The following is a 27109-nucleotide window of genomic DNA, read 5'->3' as shown; positions in this document are numbered from 1 at the left end:
GTCTGTCTCTCTCTGTCTCTCTCTCTCTCTCTCTCTCTCTCTCTCTCTCTCCTGTAGCTAGTGAAGTTATGTAGTGGGATGATCGAGGCTGGCAGGGCGTATGTCAGTGCCAACAAGCTGTTTGTGAACGGCATCAAAGACCTGTCTCAGCAGTGCAAGAAGGAAGAGATGATCTCTGTAAGTACATTACATCTTAGCCATATCAGTTATTATCTTTCAGTATGTTTTTAAATCAGTGAGTTTCTTCTTTTTTTTTTTTACACAAGATGTCAAGATTATTCAGTGAGACAATTACTGTGTTTTCTTTTCCATTTATACTCTTTATTCTTAATAATATTCAGTAGTAATTCCAGTGAATCCAAATGAGATGTCACTGGAAGAAGAACCATCACTCTATCTATGAGAGAAGCAGTCAGGACACAGTTTGCTCACTCAACTCAAATCTTCACGGAAGTCTCCCCATTAACATCAATCAATGACTTAACGTGATAAATCTGTGTTAGTCCATTGTCTTCCGTCAGATAAGGGGGTGACCTGAACTGAATTTGTACTTCCTAGGAAATAAAAAGCGACAGATACACTGCAAACCCCATGAGGAGGAGAGGAGAGTAGAGGACATCTGAAATAGAGACCATACGTCATATTACTCTTGTCTTAGTTCCTTAACCTTTCCCTTCTTCAACAATAAAACATGGAAACGCTATTGTCCAGATCTAGATTCTCTCAAACAGGGGCGGCAGGGTAGCCTAGTGGTGAGATCGTTGGACTAGTAACCGAAAGGTTTCTGGATCGAATCCCAGAACTTACAAGGTAAAAATCTGTCGTTCTGCCCCTGAACAAGGCAGTTAACCCAGTGTTCCCTGGTAGGCCGTCATTGTAAATAAGAATTTGTTCTTAACTAGTTAAATAAAGATTACATTTAAAAAATATATATTAATTACGAAACATGTGTCCAGCCAGGTCACCCGTGATATAAGTCATTATTTGACGTCTGAGGAAGTCAGGAGATGATGTGGAAACCGGCCACTAGGTTTCGGTTTTGTTAAACACTTTTTAAATGTGACGTTTGAGAAATGATGGATGAACGTTTCATTCTGACGTGAGACTGTGAGTACCACGTTTCATTCTGACGGGAGACTGTGAGTACCACGTTTCATTCTGCCGTGAGACTGTGAGTACCACGTTTCATTCTGACGGGAGACTGTGAGTACCACGTTTCATTCTGACGTGAGACTGTGAGTACCACGTTTCATTCTGCCGTGAGACTGTGAGTACCACGTTTCATTCTGACGGGAGACTGTGAGTACCACGTTTCATTCTGACGGGAGACTGTGAGTACCACGTTTCATTCTGACGGGAGACTGTGAGTACCACGTTTCATTCTGACGGGAGACTGTGAGTACCACGTTTCATTCTGACGGGAGACTGTGAGTACCACGTTTCATTCTGACGGGAGACTGTGAGTACCACGTTTCATTCTGACGGGAGACTGTGAGTACCACGTTTTATTCTGCCGTGAGACTGTGAGTACCACGTTTCATTCTGACGGGAGACTGTGAGTACCAAGTTTCATTCTGACGGGAGACTGTGAGTACCACGTTTCATTCTGACGGGAGACTGTGAGTACCACGTTTCATTCTGACGGGAGACTGTGAGTACCACGTTTCATTCTGACGGGAGACTGTGAGTACCACGTTTCATTCTGACGGGAGACTGTGAGTACCACGTTTCATTCTGACGGGAGACTGTGAGTACCACGTTTCATTCTGACGGGAGACTGTGAGTACCACGTTTCATTCTGACGGGAGACTGTGAGTACCACGTTTCATTCTGACGGGAGACTGTGAGTACCACGTTTCATTCTGACGGGAGACTGTGAGTACCACGTTTCATTCTGACGGGAGACTGTGAGTACCACGTTTCATTCTGACGGGAGACTGTGAGTACCACGTTTCATTCTGCCGTGAGACTGTGAGTACCACGTTTCATTCTGACGTGAGACTGTGAGTACCACGTTTCATTCTGACGTGAGACTGTGAGTACCACGTTTCATTCTGACGGGAGACTGTGAGTACCACGTTTCAGGTATGACTCAGATGCAAACAGTAAAAGTGTATTTCTACCACAGGGGCAAACGGCAGGTCAAAGGCAGGCAGGGGCCAATAATCAAAGAGAGGTGGGGTAAGGTACAGAACAGCAGACAGTCTCACTACAGACAGATGGTTCTCTGGTCTAGTTCACTACAGACGTAATGTTTATTGGACTAAATGGCCATCGGCTGCTCATTTCTCAGAAGTGATCATTGATCATGCCTGTACCTCTGAGGGAGAGGCTCATTGATACAGGGTGTATGTTCACACCATGTCTCACACATCTCTCTGTGTCTCTAGGACTGTCTGGAGAAGTGTGGTGGGAGTCTGCAGGAGATCGTCAATTACCACATGGTAAGACACACACACACACACACACACACACACACTCTTCACCTCCACACACACACTGTGTCCTCCCATCTTGAGTCCAGAGTGTTCTGCCAAGAGTCAATGTTCAGATTAGACTAACGTTACGACGTTCCAGCCCAGTCCTGGCGTGTGTGTGTGTGTGTGTGTGTGTGTGTGTGTGTGTGTGTGTGTGTGTGTGTAATGTCCCTGTCCTGACATTTTAACAGTTCTCTTTTTAACGGGTCCTGTATTATGAAACACGCTGCACGTGTGTTGGGTCATCCGTGACCTCACACAGTACCAGTGGAGCTATCGACACGCCACGGGGCGGTGCACATGCCTGGTCACACACACACACACACACACACACAGCTAAGTAGGAGAGACTGAGATCATAATGACTGCTGTGGGGTCTCTCAGCCTGTTAAGCAGGGGCCAGCCACACGTTTGGTAGAGACCTAGTTAGTCTACCGGGAATCCTACCTGTAACAGTTACCACACAAATCACATAGACATGAGAGAGAGAGAGAGAGAGAGAGAGAGAGAGAGAGAGAGAGAGAGAGAGAGAGAGAGAGAGAGAGAGAGAGAGAGAGAGAGAGAGAGAGAGAGAGAGACACCCTCCCTCTATCCCTCGGAGGGTTTTTTAACAGTTGAGCTAAAGTTTAACATGGCAGCTCTCTTCCTCTCCTTCTGTCCTCACCTCTGAGGTCATCTCAACGTTTTTTTATTTTTATCGTCAGATCACAAGATTTTCCCGGACGTTGAAATCGGATTCATTTACGATTCTGAATGAAAGTTGAAAATCCATCATTTATAGACCTCTGTGTTTGGGCCAAATAGCGTCGGTCAGTGCTTACTGAGGTGTAGCCTACATTGCCGCCTGAAAAAAAATAATTTGAATACACTTTTTAAGCCCACCGTTTGTTTAACATTGGCTTTATTAGTCCTGATTCCTGTGACTAATCAATCTGTCTATTTAAACTCTGAATATCAGTTACCCAACTTTATCAGGTGGAGTTATCCTCCAGTGTGTTTACACAGCGGGAAATGCAGAATTATTTTATTTTTTTAACTTCTGTTTATTTAGTAAATATTTGTTGGTTTAGGGCTTGTAAGTAAAACATTTCACTGTAAGGTCTACACCTGTTGTATTCGGCGCATTAAATTTAATTTAGATTTTGATGTAAAAAAAAAAGTGTCCTTCTCATTACGTTGTCATCCATTTTTATCTTCAGCCTGTAGGCTACAGAAAAGGCTACATACTCTTTCTACCGTATCCTCAATCACCTAAATGATTTATGTTAGAGGATTTATTTTGTTTGTTGACGGGATGTTGGTGGAGCGCTGTCCAACCTTAGAGAGACACAGTGGACACATGTTCCTGCCTTTGACAAAGTGGCGCTTCTTATCACAGGGCGGCATCAGCGCTCACTTAAAAAAAAAAAACCCTACAGTATGCCACTGGTTGAGACATTGTTTTTCAGCAGAATTATGTGAGGTTTTATGTGTTGTTAGAGATGCGTCTTGGTCAGTTATGATAAACTATATGTCACGTTCTGACCAGTAATGGGGTTATTTGTTATTGTAGTTTGGTCAGGACGTGGCAGGGGGTGTTTGTTTTATGTGGTTCGTGGTTTGTTGGACTATGTGTTTATGTAAGAGGGGTGTTTGTTTAGAGTATTCCGGGGGTTTTTGGGTTATGTTCTATGTTTTGTATTTCTATGCTCTGTCTATGTTGTGTATTTCTTTGTGTTGGCCTGCTATGGCTCTCAATCAGGAACAGCTGTACATCGTTGTTGCTGATTGGGAGTCATACTTAGGTAGCCCTGTTTTCACCTGTCTTTTGTGGGAAGTTGTTTTTGCACTGCTGTGTTTAGCCTGCAAGACTGTTTGTCGTTCGTTTTTCTTGTTTTGTTTTTAAAGTGTTCAATAAAAGTTACATGTGAGCACTCAACCCGCTGCGCCTTGGTCCATACGACGACCATTACACTATCAGTTATGATTAACTATTAGAAACATGTTGTTTTAGCAAAGTGAAGGAATCACTGCTGCTACAGGACCTCTCTCTCAGAGAGACACATGGTATTGTAGAGAGCAGGGGGACATGACGGACGGACCCAGAGAGACACATGGTATTGTAGAGAGCAGGGAGACATGAGGGACAGACCCAGAGAGACACATGGTATTGTAGAGAGCAGGGAGACATGAGGGACAGACCCAGAGACACATGGTATTGTAGAGAGCAGGGGGACATGAGGGACAGACCCAGAGAGACACATGGTATTGTAGAGAGCAGGGGGACATGAGGGACAGACCCAGAGAGACACATGGTATTGTAGAGAGCAGGGGGACATGAGGGACAGACCCAGAGAGACACATGGTATTGTAGAGAGCAGGGGGACATGAGGGACAGACCCAGAGAGACACATGGTATTGTAGAGAGCAGGGGGACATGACGGACGGACCCAGAGAGACACATGGTATTGTAGAGAGCAGGGAGACATGAGGGACAGACCCAGAGAGACACATGGTATTGTAGAGAGCAGGGAGACATGAGGGACAGACCCAGAGAGACACATGGTATTGTAGAGAGCAGGGGGACATGACGGACGGACCCAGAGAGACACATGGTATTGTAGAGAGCAGGGAGACATGAGGGACAGACCCAGAGAGACACATGGTATTGTAGAGAGCAGGGAGACATGAGGGACAGACCCAGAGAGACACATGGTATTGTAGAGAGCAGGGGGACATGAGGGACAGACCCAGAGAGACACATGGTATTGTAGAGAGCAGGGGGACATGAGGGACAGACCCAGAGAGACACATGGTATTGTAGAGAGCAGGGGGACATGACGGACGGACCCAGAGAGACACATGGTATTGTAGAGAGCAGGGGGACATGAGGGACAGACCCAGAGAGACACATGGTATTGTAGAGAGCAGGGGGACATGAGTGACAGACCCAGAGAGACACATGGTATTGTAGAGAGCAGGGGGACATGAGTGACAGACCCAGAGAGACACATGGTATTGTAGAGAGCAGGGGGACATGAGGGACAGACCCAGAGAGACACATGGTATTGTAGAGAGCAGGGGGACATGACGGACGGACCCAGAGAGACACATGGTATTGTAGAGAGCAGGGGGACATGAGTGACAGACCCAGAGAGACACATGGTATTGTAGAGAGCAGGGGGACATGAGGGACAGACCCAGAGAGACACATGGTATTGTAGAGAGCAGGGAGACATGAGGGACAGACCCAGAGAGACACATGGTATTGTAGAGAGCAGGGGGACATGAGGGACGGAATCACTGCTGCTACAGGACCTCTCTCTCTGAACTGAGGAGACAACTGAAATAAGTAGAGGGGACATTCAGCAACTCTTGGAGGACCATGGAATCAAATAAAAAGCGTATTTATTGTTAAAAGTATTTAGTCAAGTTGTAATATCTGCATACGGTCTGGTGTCTTTTGGCCATTCAGGGACACCGTTCAGTGGATGACAAGGGGTCTTTCTCCTGAACATAACATGATACTGTCTCTCTCTCCCTCCCTCTCTCTTTCTCTCTTTTTGTCTTTTCCTCTCTCTCTCTCTCCCTCCATCTTGCAGGGTTCATTTGGGTTCACCCCTCTCTAAATCAAATCATAGAGATAGACACTGTTCTAGATAGATGGATTCCTTCTGCCTCATAAATCTCATCTTGTATCTGTCAACCTCTCTCTTCTTGGGTGTGCTTCCTCTCTGTCTTTCTCTCTCTCTCCGTATCTCTCTCTCTCCGTATCTCTCTCTCTCTCCGTATCTCTTGTTCTTCCTCCATCCATCTCTCTTCCTGTATGTTGTCTGCATGTTTGGTCTCAGAGCAGAACAGAAGTGCTGATTCCCGTATAGACGGGGAAATTTGCTCCTCGCTGATCAGGGGAAGTGGAGGGAATGATGGGGTTAACGGAAGCACACTGCCCAGCTACGCACTGCCCTGTTACACACTGCCCTGTTACACACTGCTCTACTACACACTGCTCTACTACACACTGCTCTACTACACACTGCCCAGCTACGCACTGCCCAGCTACGCACTGCCCTACTACACACTGCTCTACTACACACTGCTCTACTACACACTGCCCTATTACACACTGCTCTACTACACACTGCTCTACTACACACTGCCCTATTACACACTGCTCTACTACACACTGCTCTACTACACACTGCCCAGCTACGCACTGCCCTGTTACACACTGCCCTGTTACACACTGCCCTGTTACACACTGCTCTACTACACACTGCTCTACTACACACTGCCCTGTTACACACTGCCTTGTTACACACTGCTCTACTACACACTGCTCTACTACACACTGCCCTGTTACACACTGCTCTACTACACACTGCCCTGTTACACACTGCCCTGTTACACACTGCCCTGTTACACACTGCTCTACTACACACTGCTCTACTACACACTGCTCTACTACACACTGCCCTGTTACACACTGCCCTGTTACACACTGCCCTACTACACACTGCCCTGTTACACACTGCCCTGTTACACACTGCCCTGTTACACACTGCTCTACTACACACTGCTTTACTACACACTGCTCTACTACACACTGCTCTCCTACACACTGCCCTGCTCTACTACACACTGCCCTGTTACACACTGCTCTACTACACACTGCCCTGTTACACACTGCTCTACTACACACTGCCCTGTTACACACTGCCCTGTTACACACTGCCCTGTTACACACTGCCCTACTACTCACTGCTCTACTACACACTGCTCTACTACACACTGCCCTGTTACACACTGCCCTGTTACACACTGCCCTGTTACACACTGCTCTACTACACACTGCTCTACTACACACTGCTCTACTACACACTGCCCTGTTACACACTGCTCTACTACACACTGCTCTACTACACACTGCCCTGTTACACACTGCTCTACTACACACTGCCCTACTACACACTGCCCTGTTACACACTGCTCTACTACACACTGCTCTACTACACACTGCCCTGTTACACACTGCTCTACTACACACTGATCTACTACACACTGCTCTACTACACACTGCTCTACTACACGCTGCTCTACTACACACTGCCCTGTTACACACTGCTCTACTACACACTGCCCTGTTACACACTGACCTGTTACACACTGCCCTGTTACACACTGCTCTACTACACACTGCCCTACTAAACACTGGCCTGTTACACACTGCTCTACTACACACTGCTCTACTACACACTGCCCTGTTACACACTGCTCTACTACACACTGCCCTGTTACACACTGCCCTGTTACACACTGCCCTGTTACACACTGCCCTACTACACACTGCCCTGTTACACACTGCTCTACTACACACTGCTTTACTACACACTGCTCTACTACACACTGCTCTCCTACACACTGCCCTGCTCTACTACACACTGCCCTGTTACACACTGCTCTACTACACACTGCCCTGTTACACACTGCTCTACTACACACTGCCCTGTTACACACTGCCCAGTTACACACTGCCCTGTTACACACTGCCCTGTTACACACTGCCCTACTACACACTGCTCTACTACACACTGCCCTGTTACACACTGCCCTGTTACACACTGCTCTACTACACACTGCTCTACTACACACTGCTCTACTACACACTGCCCTGTTACACACTGCCCTGTTACACACTGCTCTACTACACACTGCCCTGTTACACACTGCTCTACTACACACTGCCCTGTTACACACTGCCCTGTTACACACTGCCCTGTTACACACTGCTCTACTACACACTGCCCTACTACACACTGCCCTGTTACACACTGCCCTGTTACACACTGCTCTACTACACACTGCCCTACTACACACTGCCCTGTTACACACTGCTCTACTACACACTGCTCTACTACACACTGCCCTGTTACACACTGCCCTGTTACACACTGCTCTACTACACACTGCTCTACTACACACTGCACGACTACACACTGCTCTACTACACGCTGCTCTAATACACACTGTCCTGTTACACACTGCTCTACTACACACTGCCCTGTTACACACTGCCCTGTTACACACTGCCCTGTTACACACTGCCCTGTTACACACTGCCCTGTTACACACTGCCCTGTTACACACTGCTCTACTACACACTGCCCTACTAAACACTGGCCTGTTACACACTGCTCTACTACACACTGCTCTACTACACACTGCCCTGTTACACACTGCTCTACTACACACTGCCTTGTTACACACTGCCCTGTTACACACTGCCCTACTACACACTGCTCTACTACACACTGCCCTACTACACACTGCTCTACTACACACTGCCCTGTTACACACTGCCCTACTACACACTGCCCTGTTACACACTGCGCTGTTACACACTGGCCTGTTACACACTGCTCTACTACACACTGCTCTACTACACACTGCCCTACTACACACTGCCCTGTTACACACTGCCCTGTTACACACTGCCCTACTACACACTGCCCTGTTACACACTGCTCTACTACACACTGCCCTGTTACATACTGCCCTGTTACACACTGCCCTCTTACACACTGCTCTACTACACACTGCCCTGTTACACACTGCCCTACTACACACTGCCCTGTTACACACTGCCCTGTTACACACTGCTCTACTACACACTGCTCTACTACACACTGCTCTACTACACACTGCCCTACTACACACTGCCCTGTTACACACTGCCCTGTTACACACTGCCCTACTACACACTGCCCTGTTACACACTGCTCTACTACACACTGCTCTACTACACACTGCCCTGTTACATACTGCCCTGTTACACACTGCCCTCTTACACACTGCCCTCTTACACACTGCTCTACTACACACTGCCCTACTACAAACTGCTCTACTACACACTGCCCTGTTACACACTGCTCTACTACACACTGCTCTACTACACACTGCTCTACTACACACTGCCCTGTTACACACTGCCCTGTTACACACTGCTCTACTACACACTGCTCTACTACACACTGCCCTGTTACACACTGCCCTGTTACACACTGCTCTACTACACACTGCCCTGTTACACACTGCTCTACTACACACTGCCCTGTTACACACTGCCCTGTTACACACTGCCCTGTTACACACTGCTCTACTACACACTGCCCTACTACACACTGCCCTGTTACACACTGCCCTGTTACACACTGCTCTACTACACACTGCCCTACTACACACTGCCCTGTTACACACTGCTCTACTACACACTGCTCTACTACACACTGCCCTGTTACACACTGCTCTACTACACACTGCCCTGTTACACACTGCCCTGTTACACACTGCCCTACTACACACTGCCCTGTTACACACTGCTCTACTACACACTGCTTTACTACACACTGCTCTACTACACACTGCTCTCCTACACACTGCCCTGCTCTACTACACACTGCCCTGTTACACACTGCTCTACTACACACTGCCCTGTTACACACTGCCCTGTTACACACTGCCCTGTTACACACTGCCCTGTTACACACTGCTCTACTACACACTGCCCTACTAAACACTGGCCTGTTACACACTGCTCTACTACACACTGCTCTACTACACACTGCCCTGTTACACACTGCTCTACTACACACTGCCTTGTTACACACTGCCCTGTTACACACTGCCCTACTACACACTGCTCTACTACACACTGCCCTACTACACACTGCTCTACTACACACTGCCCTGTTACACACTGCCCTACTACACACTGCCCTGTTACACACTGCCCTGTTACACACTGGCCTGTTACACACTGCTCTACTACACACTGCTCTACTACACACTGCCCTACTACACACTGCCCTGTTACACACTGCCCTGTTACACACTGCCCTACTACACACTGCCCTGTTACACACTGCTCTACTACACACTGCCCTGTTACATACTGCCCTGTTACACACTGCCCTCTTACACACTGCTCTACTACACACTGCCCTGTTACACACTGCCCTACTACACACTGCCCTGTTACACACTGCCCTGTTACACACTGGCCTGTTACACACTGCTCTACTACACACTGCTCTACTACACACTGCCCTACTACACACTGCCCTGTTACACACTGCCCTGTTACACACTGCCCTACTACACACTGCCCTGTTACACACTGCTCTACTACACACTGCTCTACTACACACTGCCCTGTTACATACTGCCCTGTTACACACTGCCCTCTTACACACTGCTCTACTACACACTGCTCTACTACACACTGCCCTACTACAAACTGCTCTACTACACACTGCTCTACTACACACTGCTCTACTACACACTGCTCTACTACACACTGCCCTGTTACACACTGCCCTGTTACACACTGCTCTACTACACACTGCTCTACTACACACTGCCCTGTTACACACTGCCCTGTTACACACTGCTCTACTACACACTGCCCTGTTACACACTGCTCTACTACACACTGCCCTGTTACACACTGCCCTGTTACACACTGCCCTGTTACACACTGCTCTACTACACACTGCCCTACTACACACTGCCCTGTTACACACTGCCCTGTTACACACTGCTCTACTACACACTGCCCTACTACACACTGCCCTGTTACACACTGCTCTACTACACACTGCTCTACGACACACTGCCCTGTTACACACTGCTCTACTACACACTGCTCTACTACACACTGCCCTGTTACACACTGCCCTGTTACACACTGCTCTACTACACACTGCCCTACTACACACTGCCCTGTTACACACTGCTCTACTACACACTGCTCTACTACACACTGCCCTGTTACACACTGCTCTACTACACACTGCTCTACTACACACTGCTCTACTACACACTGCCCTGTTACACACTGCTCTACTACACACTGCCCTGTTACACACTGCCCTGTTACACACTGCCCTGTTACACACTGCTCTACTACACACTGCCCTACTAAACACTGGCCTGTTACACACTGCTCTACTACACACTGCTCTACTACACACTGCCCTGTTACACACTGCTCTACTACACACTGCCTTGTTACACACTGCCCTGTTACACACTGCCCTACTACACACTGCCCTACTACACACTGCTCTACTACACACTGCTCTGTTACACACTGCCCTACTACACACTGCCCTGTTACACACTGCCCTGTTACACACTGGCCTTTTACACACTGCTCTACTACACACTGCTCTACTACACACTGCCCTACTACACACTGCCCTGTTACACACTGCCCTGTTACACACTGCCCTACTACACACTGCCCTGTTACACACTGCTCTACTACACACTGCTCTACTACACACTGCCCTGTTACATACTGCCCTGTTACACACTGCCCTCTTACACACTGCTCTACTACACACTGCTCTACTACACACTGCCCTACTACAAACTGCTCTACTACACACTGCCCTGTTACACACTGCTCTACTACACACTGCTCTACTACACACTGCTCTACTACACACTGCCCTGTTACACACTGCCCTGTTACACACTGCTCTACTACACACTGCTCTACTACACACTGCCCTGTTACACACTGCCCTACTACACACTGCCCTGTTACACACTGCCCTGTTACACACTGCTTTACTACACACTGCCCTGTTACACACTGCTCTACTACACACTGCCCTGTTACACACTGCTCTACTACACACTGCTCTACTACACACTGCTCTACTACACACTACCCTGTTACACACTGCTCTACTACACACTGCCCTGTTACACACTGCCCTGCTACACACTGCTCTACTACACACTGCTCTACTACACACTGCTCTACTACACACTGCTCTACTACACACTGCCCTGTTACACACTGCTCTACTACTGCAGTGCAATGCTTCAATGTTAATTGTGTGTGTGTGTCATCAACCTATTTTGCTCCTCCACTGCAGCCACCACACGACAGAAGCAATCCCATTTCCCTCCTCCTTTCCTCCAGTCCCTCCCTCCCTCTCTTCTGCCATCTAGTGTAGAATTCTGGAGTGCAGTGGGATCAGACACAGAAATTAATTTATTGTATTCATTTATTGTCAATCGATTTGACTTGTGTTTTGTGGATGTAAAATAACAGCATCCCAAATCCAAGCCATACATCTTTACATCTCTCTGTCTCTCTGCACAGATCCTGTTTTACCAGGTCCAGAGGTCCATCAAACATCTCTCTCTCTCTCTTCACAGATCCTATTTGACCAGACCGAGAGGTCCATCAAACAACAGCTCCACACTTTCATCAAAGAGTGAGTATCATCAAATCAAATGTTATTAGTCACATGCGCCGAATACAACAGGACCTTACAGTGAAATGCTGAATACAACAGGACCTTACAGTGAAATGTTTACTTACGAGCCCCTAACCAACAATGCAGTTTAAAAAATACAGATATGAATAAGAGATAAAAGTAACAAGATATTAAAGAGCAGCAGTAAAAAATAACAATATATACAGGGGGGTACCGGTACAGAGTCAATGTGCGGGGGCACCGGTTAGTTGAGGTAATATGTACATGTAGGTAGAGTTATTAAAGTGACTATGCATAGATGACAACAGAGAGTAGCAACAGTGTAAAAGACGGGGAGAGGGGAGAGGGGGGGGGGGCAAAGCAAATAGTCGGGGTAGCCATTCAGGAGTCTTGGGGTTAGAAGCTGTTTAGAAGCCTCTTAGACCTAGACTTGGCGCTCCGGTACCGCCTGCCGTGTGGTAGCAGAGAGAACAGTCAATGACTAGGGTGGCTGGAGTCTATGACAATTTTTAGGGCCTTCCTCTGACACCACCTGGTATAGAGGTCCTGGATGGCCTGGATCCCTTCCTCTGACACCACCTGGTATAGAGGTCCTGGATGGCCTGGATCCCTTCCTCTGACACCGCCTGGTATAGAGGTCCTGGATGGCCTGGATCCCTTCCTCTGACACCGCCTGGTATAGAGGTCCTGGATGGCCTGGGTCCCTTCCTCTGACACCGCCTGGTATAGAGGTCCTGGATGGCCTGGATTCCTTCCTCTGACACCGCCTGGTATAGAGGTCCTGGATGGCCTGGATCCCTTCCTCTGACACCGCCTGGTATAGAGGTCCTGGATGGCCTGGGTCCCTTCCTCTGACACCGCCTGGTATAGAGGTCCTGGATGGCCTGGATTCCTTCCTCTGACACCGCCTGGTATAGAGGTCCTGGATGGCCTGGGTCCCTTCCTCTGACACCGCCTGGTATAGAGGTCCTGGATGGCCTGGATCCCTTCCTCTGACACCGCCTGGTATAGAGGTCCTGGATGGCCTGGATTCCTTCCTCTGACACCGCCTGGTATAGAGGTCCTGGATGGCCTGGATCCCTTCCTCTGACACCGCCTGGTATAGAGGTCCTGGATGGCCTGGGTCCCTTCCTCTGACACCGCCTGGTATAGAGGTCCTGGATGGCCTGGATCCCTTCCTCTGACACCGCCTGGTATAGAGGTCCTGGATGGCCTGGGTCCCTTCCTCCTCCTGTCTTCTTTCTCTAATTGTCTTCTTATTCTTATTCCTCTTATCCTCCCTGCCTTCATGTTCTGTCTCCCTAGACAGAGGCTACTGCCTGTCTGTCTAGAGAGAGGCTAATGTCTGTCCGTCTGTCTCCCTTATGGTAAATACAGTACAAAACTAAATCGGTCTTTATCTCGCTCCCCCCTCCCCCTCTACCCTCCCCCTCTAGGGACGTGCGTAAGTTCAAGGAGACTAAGAAGCAGTTTGACCGTGTGAGGGAGGACATGGAGATAGCCCAGGTGAAGAACGCCCAGGCCCCCAGGAACAAACCTCACGAGGTGGAGGAGGCCACTTCCTCTCTCACCCTGACCAGGAAGTGCTTCAGACACCTGGCCCTGGACTACGTACTGCAGGTGAGATACACACAACACACACGTACGCAGACACACACACATATTAATGAACACACATACAAACATTAATAAACACACACACATACACACACATTAATAAACACACACACACACATATTAATAAACACACACATTAATTAATCAAAATCAAATCAAATCAAATGTATTTATATTGCCCTTCGTACATCAGCTGATATCTCAAAGTGCTGTACAGAAACCCAGCCTAAAACCCCAAACAGCAAGCAATGCAGGTGTAGAAGCACGGTGGCTAGGAAAAACTCCCTAGGAAAAACTCCCTAGAAAGGCCAGAACCAGGCTATGAGGGGTGGCCAGTCCTCTTCTGGCTGTGCCGGGTGGAGATTATAACAGAACATGGCCAAGATGTTCAAATGTTCATAAATGACCAGCATGGTCAAATAATAATAATAATCACACACACACACACATTAATAAACACACACACACATTAATAAACACACACACACACATTAATAAACACACACACATTAATAAACACACACACACACATTAATAAACACACACACATTAATAAACACACACACACATTAATAAACACACACACACATTAATAAACACACACACGCACATTAATAAACACACACACATTAATAAACACACACACACACATTATTAAACAGACACACACACACACACACACACATTAATAAACACACACACACACACATTAATAAACACACACACACACATTAATAAACACACACACATTAATAAACACATATTAATTAACACACACACACATTAATAAACACACACACACACATTAATAAACACACACATTAATTAACACACACACACACACATTATTAAACAGACACACACACACACACACACACATTATTAAACAGACACACACACACACGCACATTAATAAACACACACACACACATCAATAAACAGGCCTCCCATTCTGACTGGGCTCTAGTTACCATGATCAACTGTTTCTACTGTTACTCTGTCCCTCCAGGATTTTGCTACGGCAATATGCAATGATTTTGTCCAATTTGTTGTGAAAATGCGCTGACGAGGGAAAACGTCTGAGGTGTGGCTTGATTGGACACTAAATGTACATTGATTGGTTGAAATTGTAAACCCTCTTTGTTATAGAAAATTATTTGAGTGTTTTATTGTGAAATAGTGTGGTGATTGGTCGAATTTGCAAGCTTAAAATGCCGGGAATTGGTGATAATTTGTAAAAAAAAAAAGAAAGAAAAAAAGAAATACACAGAATCCCAGAATCCTGAAGGAACTGCTTACCCAGAATCCTGAAGGGTCTGCTTACCCAGAATCCTGAAGGGACTGCTTACCCAGAATCCTGAAGGGTCTGCTTACCCAGAATCCTGAAGGGACTGCTTACCCAGAATCCTGAAGGGACTGCTTACCCAGAATCCTGAAGGGACTGCTTACCCAGAATCCCGAAGGGACTGCTTACCCAGAATCCTGAAGGGACTGGTTACCCAGAATCCTGAAGGGACTGGTTACCCAGAATCCTGAAGGGACTGGTTACCCAGAATCCCGAAGGGACTGCTTACCCAGAATCCTGAAGGGACTGGTTACCCAGAATCCTGAAGGGACTGGTTACCCAGAATCCTGAAGGGACTGGTTACCCAGAATCCCGAAGGGACTGCTTACCCAGAATCCTGAAGGGACTGGTTACCCAGAATCCTGAAGGGACTGCTTACCCAGAATCCCGAAGGGACTGCTTACCCAGAATCCTGAAGGGACTGCTTACCCAGAATCCCGAAGGGACTGGTTACCCAGAATCCCGAAGGGACTGGTTACCCAGAATCCCGAAGGGACTGGTTACCCAGAATTCCGAAGGGACTGCTTACCCAGAATCCCGAAGGGACTGCTTACCCAGAATCCTGAAGGAACTGGTTACTAATAATCAAACAGATAACTTCATTCTAAATGTTTATTTTTTATTTTTATTTTTTTAGATCAATGTCCTTCAGGCTAACAAGAAGTTTGAGATCCTGGATGCAGTGAGTAGGCTGCTTCCGTTCTTTTATATGTACAATCTTAAATTGGCCATCCAGCTAATATGTTCTCTGATCTGTTCCTCTCTCGCTCTCTCTCGCTCTCTCTTCCTCAATCTCCATCTCTCATTCTACCCCTATCTCTCATTATCCCCCTCTCTCATTCTCCCCCTATCTCTCTCTCTCTCTCTCTCTCAGATGCTGTCGTTCATGCGTGCCCAGTACACTCTGTTTCAGCAGGGCTATAACATCCTGGATGAGATTGACCCCTACATGAAGAAACTAGCTGCAGAGGTGTGTCCTACCTACACACACTGAAAGCAGACCTCCTGTTGTTGTATGAGGTTCCACTGACAAGTCAGTATTATACTACTGGTCCAGGTAGGCTGGCCTGACAGGACCCTGGCTTCGGCCTGACAGGACCCTGGCTACGGCCTGACAGGACCCTGGCTTCGGCCTGACAGGACCCTGGCTACGGCCTGACAGGACCCTGGCTACGGCCTGACAGGACCCTGATTACAGCCTGACAGGACCCTGGCTACGGCCTGACAGGACCCTGGCTTCGGCCTGACAGGACCCTGGCTACAGCCTGACAGGACCCTGACTACAGCCTGACAGGACCCTGGGTCTGGCCTGACAGGACCCTGGCTTCGGCCTGACAGGACCCTGGCTACAGCCTGACAGGACCCTGGCTACAGCCTGACAGGACCCTGACTACAGCCTGACAGGACCCTGGCTTCGGCCTGACAGGACCCTGGCTACGGCCTGACAGGACCCTGGCTACAGCCTGACAGGACCCTGGCTACGGCCTGACAGGACCCTGACAGGACCCTGGCTACAGCCTGACAGGACCCTGGCTACGGCCTGACAGGACCCTGGCTACGGTCTGACAGGACCCTGGCTACGGTCTGACAGGACCCTGGCTACGGCCTGACAGGACCCTGGCTACAGCCTGACAGGACCCTGGCTACGGCCTGACAGGACCCTGACTACGGCCTGACAGGACCCTGACAGGACCCTGGCTACGGCCTGACAGGACCCTGACAGGACCCTGGCTTCGGCCTGACAGGACCCTGACAGGACCCTGGCTACAGCCTGACAGGACCCTGACAGGACCCTGGCTACGGCCTGACAGGACCCTGGCTACAGCCTGACAGGACCCTGGCTACGGTCTATCTCTCTCATTATTTCTGTCAATTTAATCCCACAGTCTCGTCAGCCAAATGAAGGCACTCATAATCTCAAGCGTGTGTGTGTGTGTGTGTGTGTGTGTGTGTGTGTGTGTGTGTGTGTGTGTGTGTGTGTGTGTGTGTGTGTGTGTGTGTGTGTGTGTGTGTTGTGTTAATCCCATCTGCAGCTGGATCAACTGGTCATAGACTCAGCCATGGAGAAGAGAGACCTGGAACACAAGCACGCCAGCATACAGCAGAGGGTGAGGAACTACACACACACACACACACACACACACACACACACACACACACACACACACACATCCTGGAACAATCACCCATCTCTTATCTGATGGGATGCCAAAAGGGTCTGCCAATGAGCGTGAGTGTGTGTGTTTCTATGGCTTGGGACTTCATATGGCCTCTTCAAATTTGGTCCTGTCTCTCTTTGTGTGTGTGTGTGTGTGTGTGTGTGTGTGTTGTGTGTGTGTGAAAGTGATTAGATTCATTAGGATCCCCATTAGCCGACGCCAATGGCGACAGCTAGTCTTACTGGGGTCCGACACATAACCAATACAGACATTACAGACAAAATACTTTACAATTTACTTACGTTTAAAAAGAGTTTGTGGGGTTTTCTGTCTGTTTTATCTTGGCTCTGGCCTTTTTCATCCTGACGCTGTGCCAGTCACCTTATTAAGGTTTCTCTAGCTACATGTCCGTTTACAGCCTTGACCTTTTGATTGTGCTGACGTTCATTTGTTTCTTTCTCTCCTTCTCTCATTTCTACCCTCCGTCTCTTCACCCAGACTCTGGTGCAGGTGAGTACTGTTCCTCGTCGCACGGTCGCGATGTCCTCACAACAGAACTCTTATCAGAGTGGTGGTTTTATTGCACTCGTGATTTTCACATGATCACATGTAGGAAATTGTCCTTATTACATTTATATTAACTCGGTATCTAGTCTTCTGTAGTTTTACAGCGGTCACTATGAAGGCCTCCATTTTCTCCTTTCCGTCTAGTCCCTTACGACAGGTCCTTATGTCAACAGGTCCTTATGTCGACAGGCCCTTATGGTCGACAGGTCCTTATGTCGACAGGCCCTTATGTCAACAGGCCCTTATGGTCGACAGGCCCTTATGTCGACAGGTCCTTATGGTCGACAGGTCCTTATGGTCGACAGGCCCTTATGTCGACAGGTCCTTATGTCGACAGGTCCTTATGTCGACAGGCCCTTATGTCGACAGGTCCTTATGGTCGACAGGTCCTTATGTCGACAGGCCCTTATGTCAACAGGCCCTTATGGTCGACAGGCCCTTATGTCGACAGGTCCTTATGGTCGACAGGTCCTTATGGTCGACAGGCCCTTATGTCGACAGGTCCTTATGTCGACAGGTCCTTATGTCGACAGGCCCTTATGTCGACAGGCCCTTATGTCGACAGGTCCTTATGTCGACAGGCCCTTATGTCAACAGGCCCTTATGGTCGACAGGCCCCTTATGGTCGACAGGCCCTTATGGTCGACAGGCCCCGTCGACAGGCCCTTATGGTCGACAGGCCCTTATGTCGACAGGCCCTTATGGTCGACAGGCCCTTATGGTCGACAGGTCCTTATGTCGACAGGTCCTTATGGTCGACAGGTCCTTATGGTCGACAGGCCCTTATGTCGACAGGTCCTTATGTCGACAGGCCCTTATGGTCGACAGGCCCTTATGTCGACAGGCCCTTATGGTCGACAGGCCCTTATGTCGCCAGGCCCTTATGGTCGACAGGCCCTTATGTCGACAGGTCCTTATGTCGACAGGCCCTTATGGTCGACAGGCCCTTATGTCGACAGGTCCTTATGTCGACAGGTCCTTATGTCGACAGGCCCTTATGTCGACAGGCCCTTATGTCGACAGGTCCTTATGTCGACAGGCCCTTATGTCAACAGGTCCTTATGGTCGACAGGCCCTTATGTCGACAGGCCCTTATGGTCGACAGGCCCTTATGTCGCCAGGCCCTTATGGTCGACAGGCCCTTATGTCGACAGGCCCTTATGTCAGACCGCTGACAGATTGTCACTCAAAATCAGAGGTAGAAAAAACACCCAACTGTCAAAAAATACCTTAATAGAAAATGACTCAAGTAAAAGTGAAAGTCACCCAGTAAAATACTACTTGAGTAAAAGTCTAAAAGTATTTGGTTTTAAATATATTGAAGTATCAAAAGTAAAAGTATAAATAATTTTTCATTCCTTATATTAAGCAGATCAGACGTCACCATTTTCTTGTTTGTTTAATTTACAGAAAGCCAGGGGCAAACTCCAACATTCAGACATAATTTACAAAGGAAGCATGCGTGTTTAGTGATTCCTCCAGATCAGAGGCAGTAGGGACGACCAGGGATGTTCTCTGTTTAGTGAGTCCTCCAGATCAGAGGCAGTAGGGATGACCAGGGATGTTCTCTGTTTAGTGAGTCCACCAGATCAGAGGCAGTAGGGACGACCAGGGATGTTCTCTGTTTAGTGAGTCCTCCAGATCAGAGGCAGTAGGGATGACCAGGGATGTTCTCTGTTTAGTGAGTCCTCCAGATCAGAGGCAGTAGTGGGATGACCAGGGATGTTCTCTGTTTAGTGAGTCCTCCAGATCAGAGGCAGTAGGGATGACCAGGGATGTTCTCTGTTTAGTGAGTCCTCCAGATCAGAGGCAGTAGGGACGACCAGGGATGTTCTCTGTTTAGTGAGTCCACCAGATCAGAGGCAGTAGGGACGACCAGGGATGTTCTCTGTTTAGTGAGTCCTCCAGATCAGAGGCAGTAGGGATGACCAGGGATGTTCTCTGTTTAGTGAGTCCACCAGATCAGAGGCAGTAGGGATGCCCAGGGATGTTCTCTGTTTAGTGAGTCCTCCAGATCAGAGGCAGTAGGGATGACCAGGGATGTTCTCTGTTTAGTGAGTCCACCAGATCAGAGGCAGTAGGGATGACCAGGGATGTTCTCTGTTTAGTGAGTCCTCCAGATCAGAGGCAGTAGGGATGACCAGGGATGTTCTCTGTTTAGTGAGTCCTCCAGATCAGAGGCAGTAGGGATGACCAGGGATGTTCTCTGTTTAGTGAGTCCTCCAGATCAGAGGCAGTAGGGATGACCAGGGATGTTCTCTGTTTAGTGAGTCCTCCAGATCAGAGGCAGTAGGGATGACCAGGGATGTTCTCTGTTTAGTGAGTCCTCCAGATCAGAGGCAGTAGGGATGACCAGGGATGTTCTCTGTTTAGTGAGTCCTCCAGATCAGAGGCAGTAGGGACGACCAGGGATGTTCTCTGTTTAGTGAGTCCACCAGATCAGAGGCAGTAGGGACGACCAGGGATGTTCTCTGTTTAGTGAGTCCACCAGATCAGAGGCAGTAGGGACGACCAGGGATGTTCTCTGTTTAGTGAGTCCACCAGATCAGAGGCAGTAGGGACGACCAGGGATGTTCTCTGTTTAGTGAGTCCACCAGATCAGAGGCAGTAGGGACGACCAGGGATGTTCTCTGTTTAGTGAGTCCACCAGATCAGAGGCAGTAGGGATGACCAGGGATGTTCTCTGTTTAGTGAGTCCTCCAGATCAGAGGCAGTAGGGATGACCAGGGATGTTCTCTGTTTAGTGAGTCCACCAGATCAGAGGCAGTAGGGACTACCAGGGATGTTCTCTGTTTAGTGAGTCCTCCAGATCAGAGGCAGTAGGGACGACCAGGGATGTTCTCTGTTTAGTGAGTCCACCAGATCAGAGGCAGTAGGGATGACCAGGGATGTTCTCTGTTTAGTGAGTCCTCCAGATCAGAGGCAGTAGGGATGACCAGGGATGTTCTCTGCTTAGTGAGTCCTCCAGATCAGAGGCAGTAGGGATTACCAGGGATGTTCTCTGTTTAGTGAGTCCTCCAGATCAGAGGCAGTAGGGATGACCAGGGATGTTGTCTGTTTAGTGAGTCCTCCAGATCAGAGGCAGTAGGGATGACCAGGGATGTTCTCTGCTTAGTGAGTCCTCCAGATCAGAGGCAGTAGGGATGACCAGGGATGTTCTCTGTTTAGTGAGTCCTCCAGATCAGAGGCAGTAGGGATGACCAGGGATGTTCTCTGTTTAGTGAGTCCTCCAGATCAGAGGCAGTAGGGACGACCAGGGATGTTCTCTGTTTAGTGAGTCCACCAGATCAGAGGCAGTAGGGACGACCAGGGATGTTCTCTGTTTAGTGAGTCCACCAGATCAGAGGCAGTAGGGACGACCAGGGATGTTCTCTGTTTAGTGAGTCGTCCAGATCAGAGGCAGTAGGGACGAGCAGGGATGTTCTCTGTTTAGTGAGTCCACCAGATCAGAGGCAGTAGGGACGACCAGGGATGTTCTCTGTTTAGTGAGTCCACCAGATCAGAGGCAGTAGGGATGACCAGGGATGTTCTCTGTTTAGTGAGTCCTCCAGATCAGAGGCAGTAGGGATGACCAGGGATGTTCTCTTTTTAGTGAGTCCTCCAGATCAGAGGCAGTAGGGATGACCAGGGATGTTCTCTGTTTAGTGAGTCCACCAGATCAGAGGCAGTAGGGACGACCAGGGATGTTCTCTGTTTAGTGAGTCCTCCAGATCAGAGGCAGTAGGGACGACCAGGGATGTTCTCTGTTTAGTGAGTCCACCAGATCAGAGGCAGTAGGGATGACCAGGGATGTTCTCTGTTTAGTGAGTCCTCCAGATCAGAGGCAGTAGGGATGACCAGGGATGTTCTCTGTTTAGTGAGTCCACCAGATCAGAGGCAGTAGGGATTACCAGGGATGTTCTCTGTTTAGTGAGTCCTCCAGATCAGAGGCAGTAGGGATGACCAGGGATGTTCTCTGTTTAGTGAGTCCACCAGATCAGAGGCAGTAGGGATGACCAGGGATGTTCTCTGTTTAGTGAGTCCTCCAGATCAGAGGCAGTAGGGATGACCAGGGATGTTCTCTGTTTAGTGAGTCCTCCAGATCAGAGGCAGTACGGGATGACCAGGGATGTTCTCTGTTTAGTGAGTCCTCCAGATCAGAGGCAGTAGGGATGACCAGGGATGTTCTCTGTTTAGTGAGTCCTCCAGATCAGAGGCAGTGGGGATGACCAGGGATGTTCTCTGTTTAGTGAGTCCTCCAGATCAGAGGCAGTAGGGATGACCAGGGATGTTCTCTGTTTAGTGAGTCCTCCAGATCAGAGGCAGTAGGGAATGACCAGGGATGTTCTCTGTTTAGTGAGTCCTCCAGATCAGAGGCAGTAGGGAGGACCAGGGATGTTCTCTGTTTAGTGAGTCCTCCAGATCAGAGGCAGTAGGGACGACCAGGGATGTTCTCTTGATAAGTGTGTGAATTGGACCATTTTCCTGTCCTGATGAGCCTTCAAAATGTAACAAGTGCTTTTGAGTGTCAGCGACAATGAATGGAGTAAAAGGTTAGACAGTCTGCTTGTTTGTTTACATCCTGTTAGTGTTTTACTGCTGTGAGCTGATTTGCAGACTTGTTTACTGCTGTATGCTGATTGGCTGATTGATTAGTGAGCTACAAGGAGTAGTTGTATGACCGTCACATGATTAGTTCAATAGTCTGTCGGAGTGGGGGGGGACAGAACGGCAGGTTGTAAGTTGCTTTGTGTGTGTCGGGGGGGGGTTGTACGTATGCATGAAGGGAAGGTAGTGTGTGTGTGTGTGTGTGTGTGTGTGTGTGTGTGTGTGTGTGTTGACTGAGCTCTTACATTGGACCAAATGTAACTCTTAGTGGGTCGTTCCACCTCAAAAGGCACAAGAACAAGGATTTTAACACCCACCACCTCAGATTGTTAGAAACAGATATGAATATCATTCCTGGAACATTATTATTAACAACCACAAGCCCAGCCTGCCACTGCCTCCACCTCCCCTGGAATGAAAACTATGTTCCTGCTGTCTCCTGATGCTCCTCTCCCTGCTGTCTCCTGATGCTCCTCTCCCTACTGTCTCCTGATGCTCCTCTCCCTGCTGTCTCCTGATGCTCCTCTCCCTGCTGTCTCCTGATGCTCCTCTCCCTGCTGTCTCCTGATGCTCCTCTCCCTGCTGTCTCCTGATGCTCCTCTTCCTGCTGTCTCCTGATGCTCCTCTTCCTGCTGTCTCCTGATGCTCCTCTCCCTGCTGTCTCCTGATGCTCCTCTCCCTACTGTCTCCTGATGCTCCTCTCCCTGCTGTCTCCTGATGCTCCTCTCCCTGCTGTCTCCTGAGGCTTCTCTCCCTGCTGTCTCCTGAGGCTTCTCTCCCTGCTGTCTCCTGATGCTCCTCTCCCTACTGTCTCCTGATGCTCCTCTTCCTGCTGTCTCCTGATGCTCCTCTTCCTGCTGTCTCCTGATGCTCCTCTCTCTACTGTCTCCTGATGCTCCTCTCCCTACTGTCTCCTGATGCTCCTCTCCCTACTGTCTCCTGATGCTCCTCTCCCTACTGTCTCCTGATGCTCCTCTCCCTGCTGTCTCCTGATGCTCCTCTTCCTGCTGTCTCCTGATGCTCCTCTCCCTGCTGTCTCCTGATGCTCCTCTCCCTGCTGTCTCCTGATGCTCCTCTCCCTGCTGTCTCCTGAGGCTCCTCTCCCTGCTGTCTCCTGAGGCTCCTCTCCCTGCTGTCTCCTGATGCTCCTCTCCCTGCTGTCTCCTGATGCTCCTCTCCCTGCTGTCTCCTGAGGCTTCTCTCCCTGCTGTCTCCTGAGGCTTCTCTCCCTGCTGTCTCCTGAGGCTCCTCTCCCTGCTGTCTCCTGATGCTCCTCTCCCTGCTGTCTCCTGATGCTCCTCTCCCTGCTGTCTCCTGATGCTCCTCTCCCTGCTGTCTCCTGATGCTCCTCTCCCTGCTGTCTCCTGAGGCTCCTCTCCCTGCTGTCTCCTGATGCTCCTCTCCCTGCTGTCTCCTGATTCTCCTCTCCCTGCTGTCTCCTGATGCTCCTCTCCCTGCTGTCTCCTGATGCTCCTCTCCCTGCTGTCTCCTGATGCTCCTCTCCCTACTGTCTCCTGATGCTCCTCTCCCTGCTGTCTCCTGAGGCTTCTCTCCCTGCTGTCTCCTGATGCTCCTCTCCCTGCTGTCTCCTGATGCTCCTCTCCCTACTGTCTCCTGATCCTCCTCTCCCTGCTGTCTCCTGTCGCTTTCAAGGAGTGGGGACACTAAACCAGACGCATATAAGAAATCCCGCTATGCCCTCTGATGAACCATCAAACAGGCAAAGTATCAATACAGGATTAAGATTGAAATCCTACTACACCGGCTCTGATGCTCTTCGGATGTGGCAGGGCTTGAAAACTATTACGGACTACAAAGGGAAACCCAGCCGCAAGCTGCCCAGTGACGAGAGCCTACCAGACGAGCTAAATGCCTTTTTATGCTCGCTTCAAGGCAAGCATCACTGAAGCATGCATGAGAGCACCAGCAGTTCCGGACGGCTGTGTGATCAAGCTGTCCATAACCGATGTAAGCAAGACCTTTTAAACCTTTTAAACAGGTCAACATTCACAAGGCTGCAGAGCCAGACGGATTACCAGGACCTGTACTCAGAGCATGAGCGGAACAACTGCCAAATGTCTTCACTGACATTTTCAACCTCTCCTTGACCGAGTCTGTAATACCTGCATGTTTCAAGCAGACCACCATAGTCACTCTGCCCAAGAAAGTGAAGATAAACTGCCTAAATGACTACTGCCTCGTAGCACTCACATCAGTAGCTATGAAGTACTTTGAAAGGCTGGTCATGGCGCACTTCAACACCATCATCCCGGAAACCCTAGACCCTCTCTAATTTGCATACCGCCCCAACAGATCCACAGATGATGCAATCTCAATTGCACTCACACTGCCCTTTCCCACCTGGACAAAAGGAACACCTATGTGAGTACGCTGTTCATTGACTACAGCTCAGCGTTCAACACCATAGTGGCCACAAAGCTCATCACTAAGCTAAGGACCCTGGAACTAAACACCTCCCTCTGCAACTGGATCCTGGACTTCCTGACGGGCCGCCCCCCTGGTGTTGAGGCTAGACAACAACACATGTGCCATGCTGATCCTCAACACAGGGGTTCCTCAGGGGTGAGTGCTTTTTCCCCTCCTGTACTCCCTGTTCACCCCCGACTGCCTGGCCAAGCATGACTCCAACACCATCATTGAGTTTGCTGACGACACAACAGTGGTTGGCCTGATCACCGACAACGATGAGACAGCCTATAGGGAGGAGATCAGAGACCTGGCAGTGTGATGCCAGCACAACAACCTCTCCCTCAACGTGAGCAAAGACAAAGGAGCTGATTGTGGACTACAGAAAAAGAAGGTCCGAACAGGCCCCCATTCACATCGACGAGCTGTAGTGGAGCGGGTCAAGAGTTTCAAGTTCCTTGGTGTCCAAATCACCAACAAACTATCATGGTCCAAACACACCAAGACAGTCGTGAAGAGGGCATGACAACGCATTTTCCCCCTCAGGAAACTGAAAAGATTTGGCATGGGTCCTCAGCTGCACCATCAAGAGCATCCTGACCGGTTGCATCACCGCCTGGTATTGCAACTGCTCGGCATCCGACCGTAAGGCGCTACAGAGGGTAGTGCGTATGGCTCAGTACGACAGAGATGGTCACCTCGTTTCTAGTCCTTAGGAAACTATGCAGTATTTAGTTCTTTATGTATTATTTCTTACATTGTCAGCCCACAAAATCTTTTGTTATTACATATTACACAGCCAGGAAGAACTATTGGATATCAGAGCGACGTCAATTTACCAACATTATGACCAGGAATACGGCTTTCCCGAAGCAGATCCTTTGTTCAGACCACCACCTTTCACATTGGATCTAATCCCAGAGGCCCGACCCAAAACAATGTTGCAGAAGACTTCGAAGGTGTGCACACCACCCACCACTTACGAGTATATTACTTGGCAATGACAAGTCTCTAGACAACAAGGTTAGACGATATTAGGGCAAGGGTTGCTTTCCAGAGAGACATCAGAGATTGTAACAACATTGTAAGCTCTCTCTGGATATGTTGTCGGAGTCGGGATTCTTCATCTCTCTGGGAAGAAGAAGTGTGGGGGTGTACGTTTCAGGATTGTCGCGCCGACAGATATAAATGTCTCTCCTGGAAGAAGATGTATGTACTCACTACTGTCCAGTCTCTGGACAACAAGATAGATGAAATTAGGGCAATATTTGGCTTTCCAGAGAGACATCAGGGATTGTAACATACTCTGTTTCATGGGGACATGGCTCTCTCGGGATGTGCTGTCGGAGTCGGTAAGCCACCAGGATTCTTTGTACATCGCGCCGACAGAAATAAATGTCTCTCCTGGAAGAAGAAGGGCAGGTGTGTATGTTTCATGATTACCAACTCATGGTGTAATTGTAACAGGAACTATAATACAGGAACTCAAGTCCTTTTGTTCACCCGACCTAGAATTCCTTAAAATCAAATGCCGACCATATTATCTCCCATGAGAATTCTCGTCTGTGATTGTCACAGCTGTGTATATCCCCCATCAAGCCGATACCACGACGGCCCTCAAGGACATTCACTGGACTCTTTGCAAACTGGAAA

The 27109-nt window shown here is 48.9% G+C and overlaps 1 protein-coding gene across 1 annotated transcript in view; it reads left to right on the top strand.

Moving 5' to 3' along the window:
• Window positions 1–27109, top strand: part of LOC106594380 (arf-GAP with coiled-coil, ANK repeat and PH domain-containing protein 3) — a 117647-nt gene that overhangs the window by 44260 nt on the left and 46278 nt on the right. The window contains exons 3-10 of the mRNA XM_045691969.1: window positions 58–177; window positions 2391–2444; window positions 12693–12751; window positions 14191–14374; window positions 16354–16398; window positions 16591–16686; window positions 17750–17824; window positions 18374–18385. Coding sequence (XP_045547925.1) covers window positions 58–177; window positions 2391–2444; window positions 12693–12751; window positions 14191–14374; window positions 16354–16398; window positions 16591–16686; window positions 17750–17824; window positions 18374–18385 — 645 coding nt within the window. The remainder of the gene's footprint in view (window positions 1–57; window positions 178–2390; window positions 2445–12692; window positions 12752–14190; window positions 14375–16353; window positions 16399–16590; window positions 16687–17749; window positions 17825–18373; window positions 18386–27109) is intronic.

Source organism: Salmo salar, chromosome ssa12 (assembly GCF_905237065.1).
Source record: "Salmo salar chromosome ssa12, Ssal_v3.1, whole genome shotgun sequence".
Classification (NCBI taxonomy): Eukaryota; Metazoa; Chordata; class Actinopteri; order Salmoniformes; family Salmonidae; genus Salmo; species Salmo salar.
The sequence above is the reverse complement of the archived record's forward strand: the minus strand, read 5'-3'. Positions and strand labels throughout refer to the sequence as shown.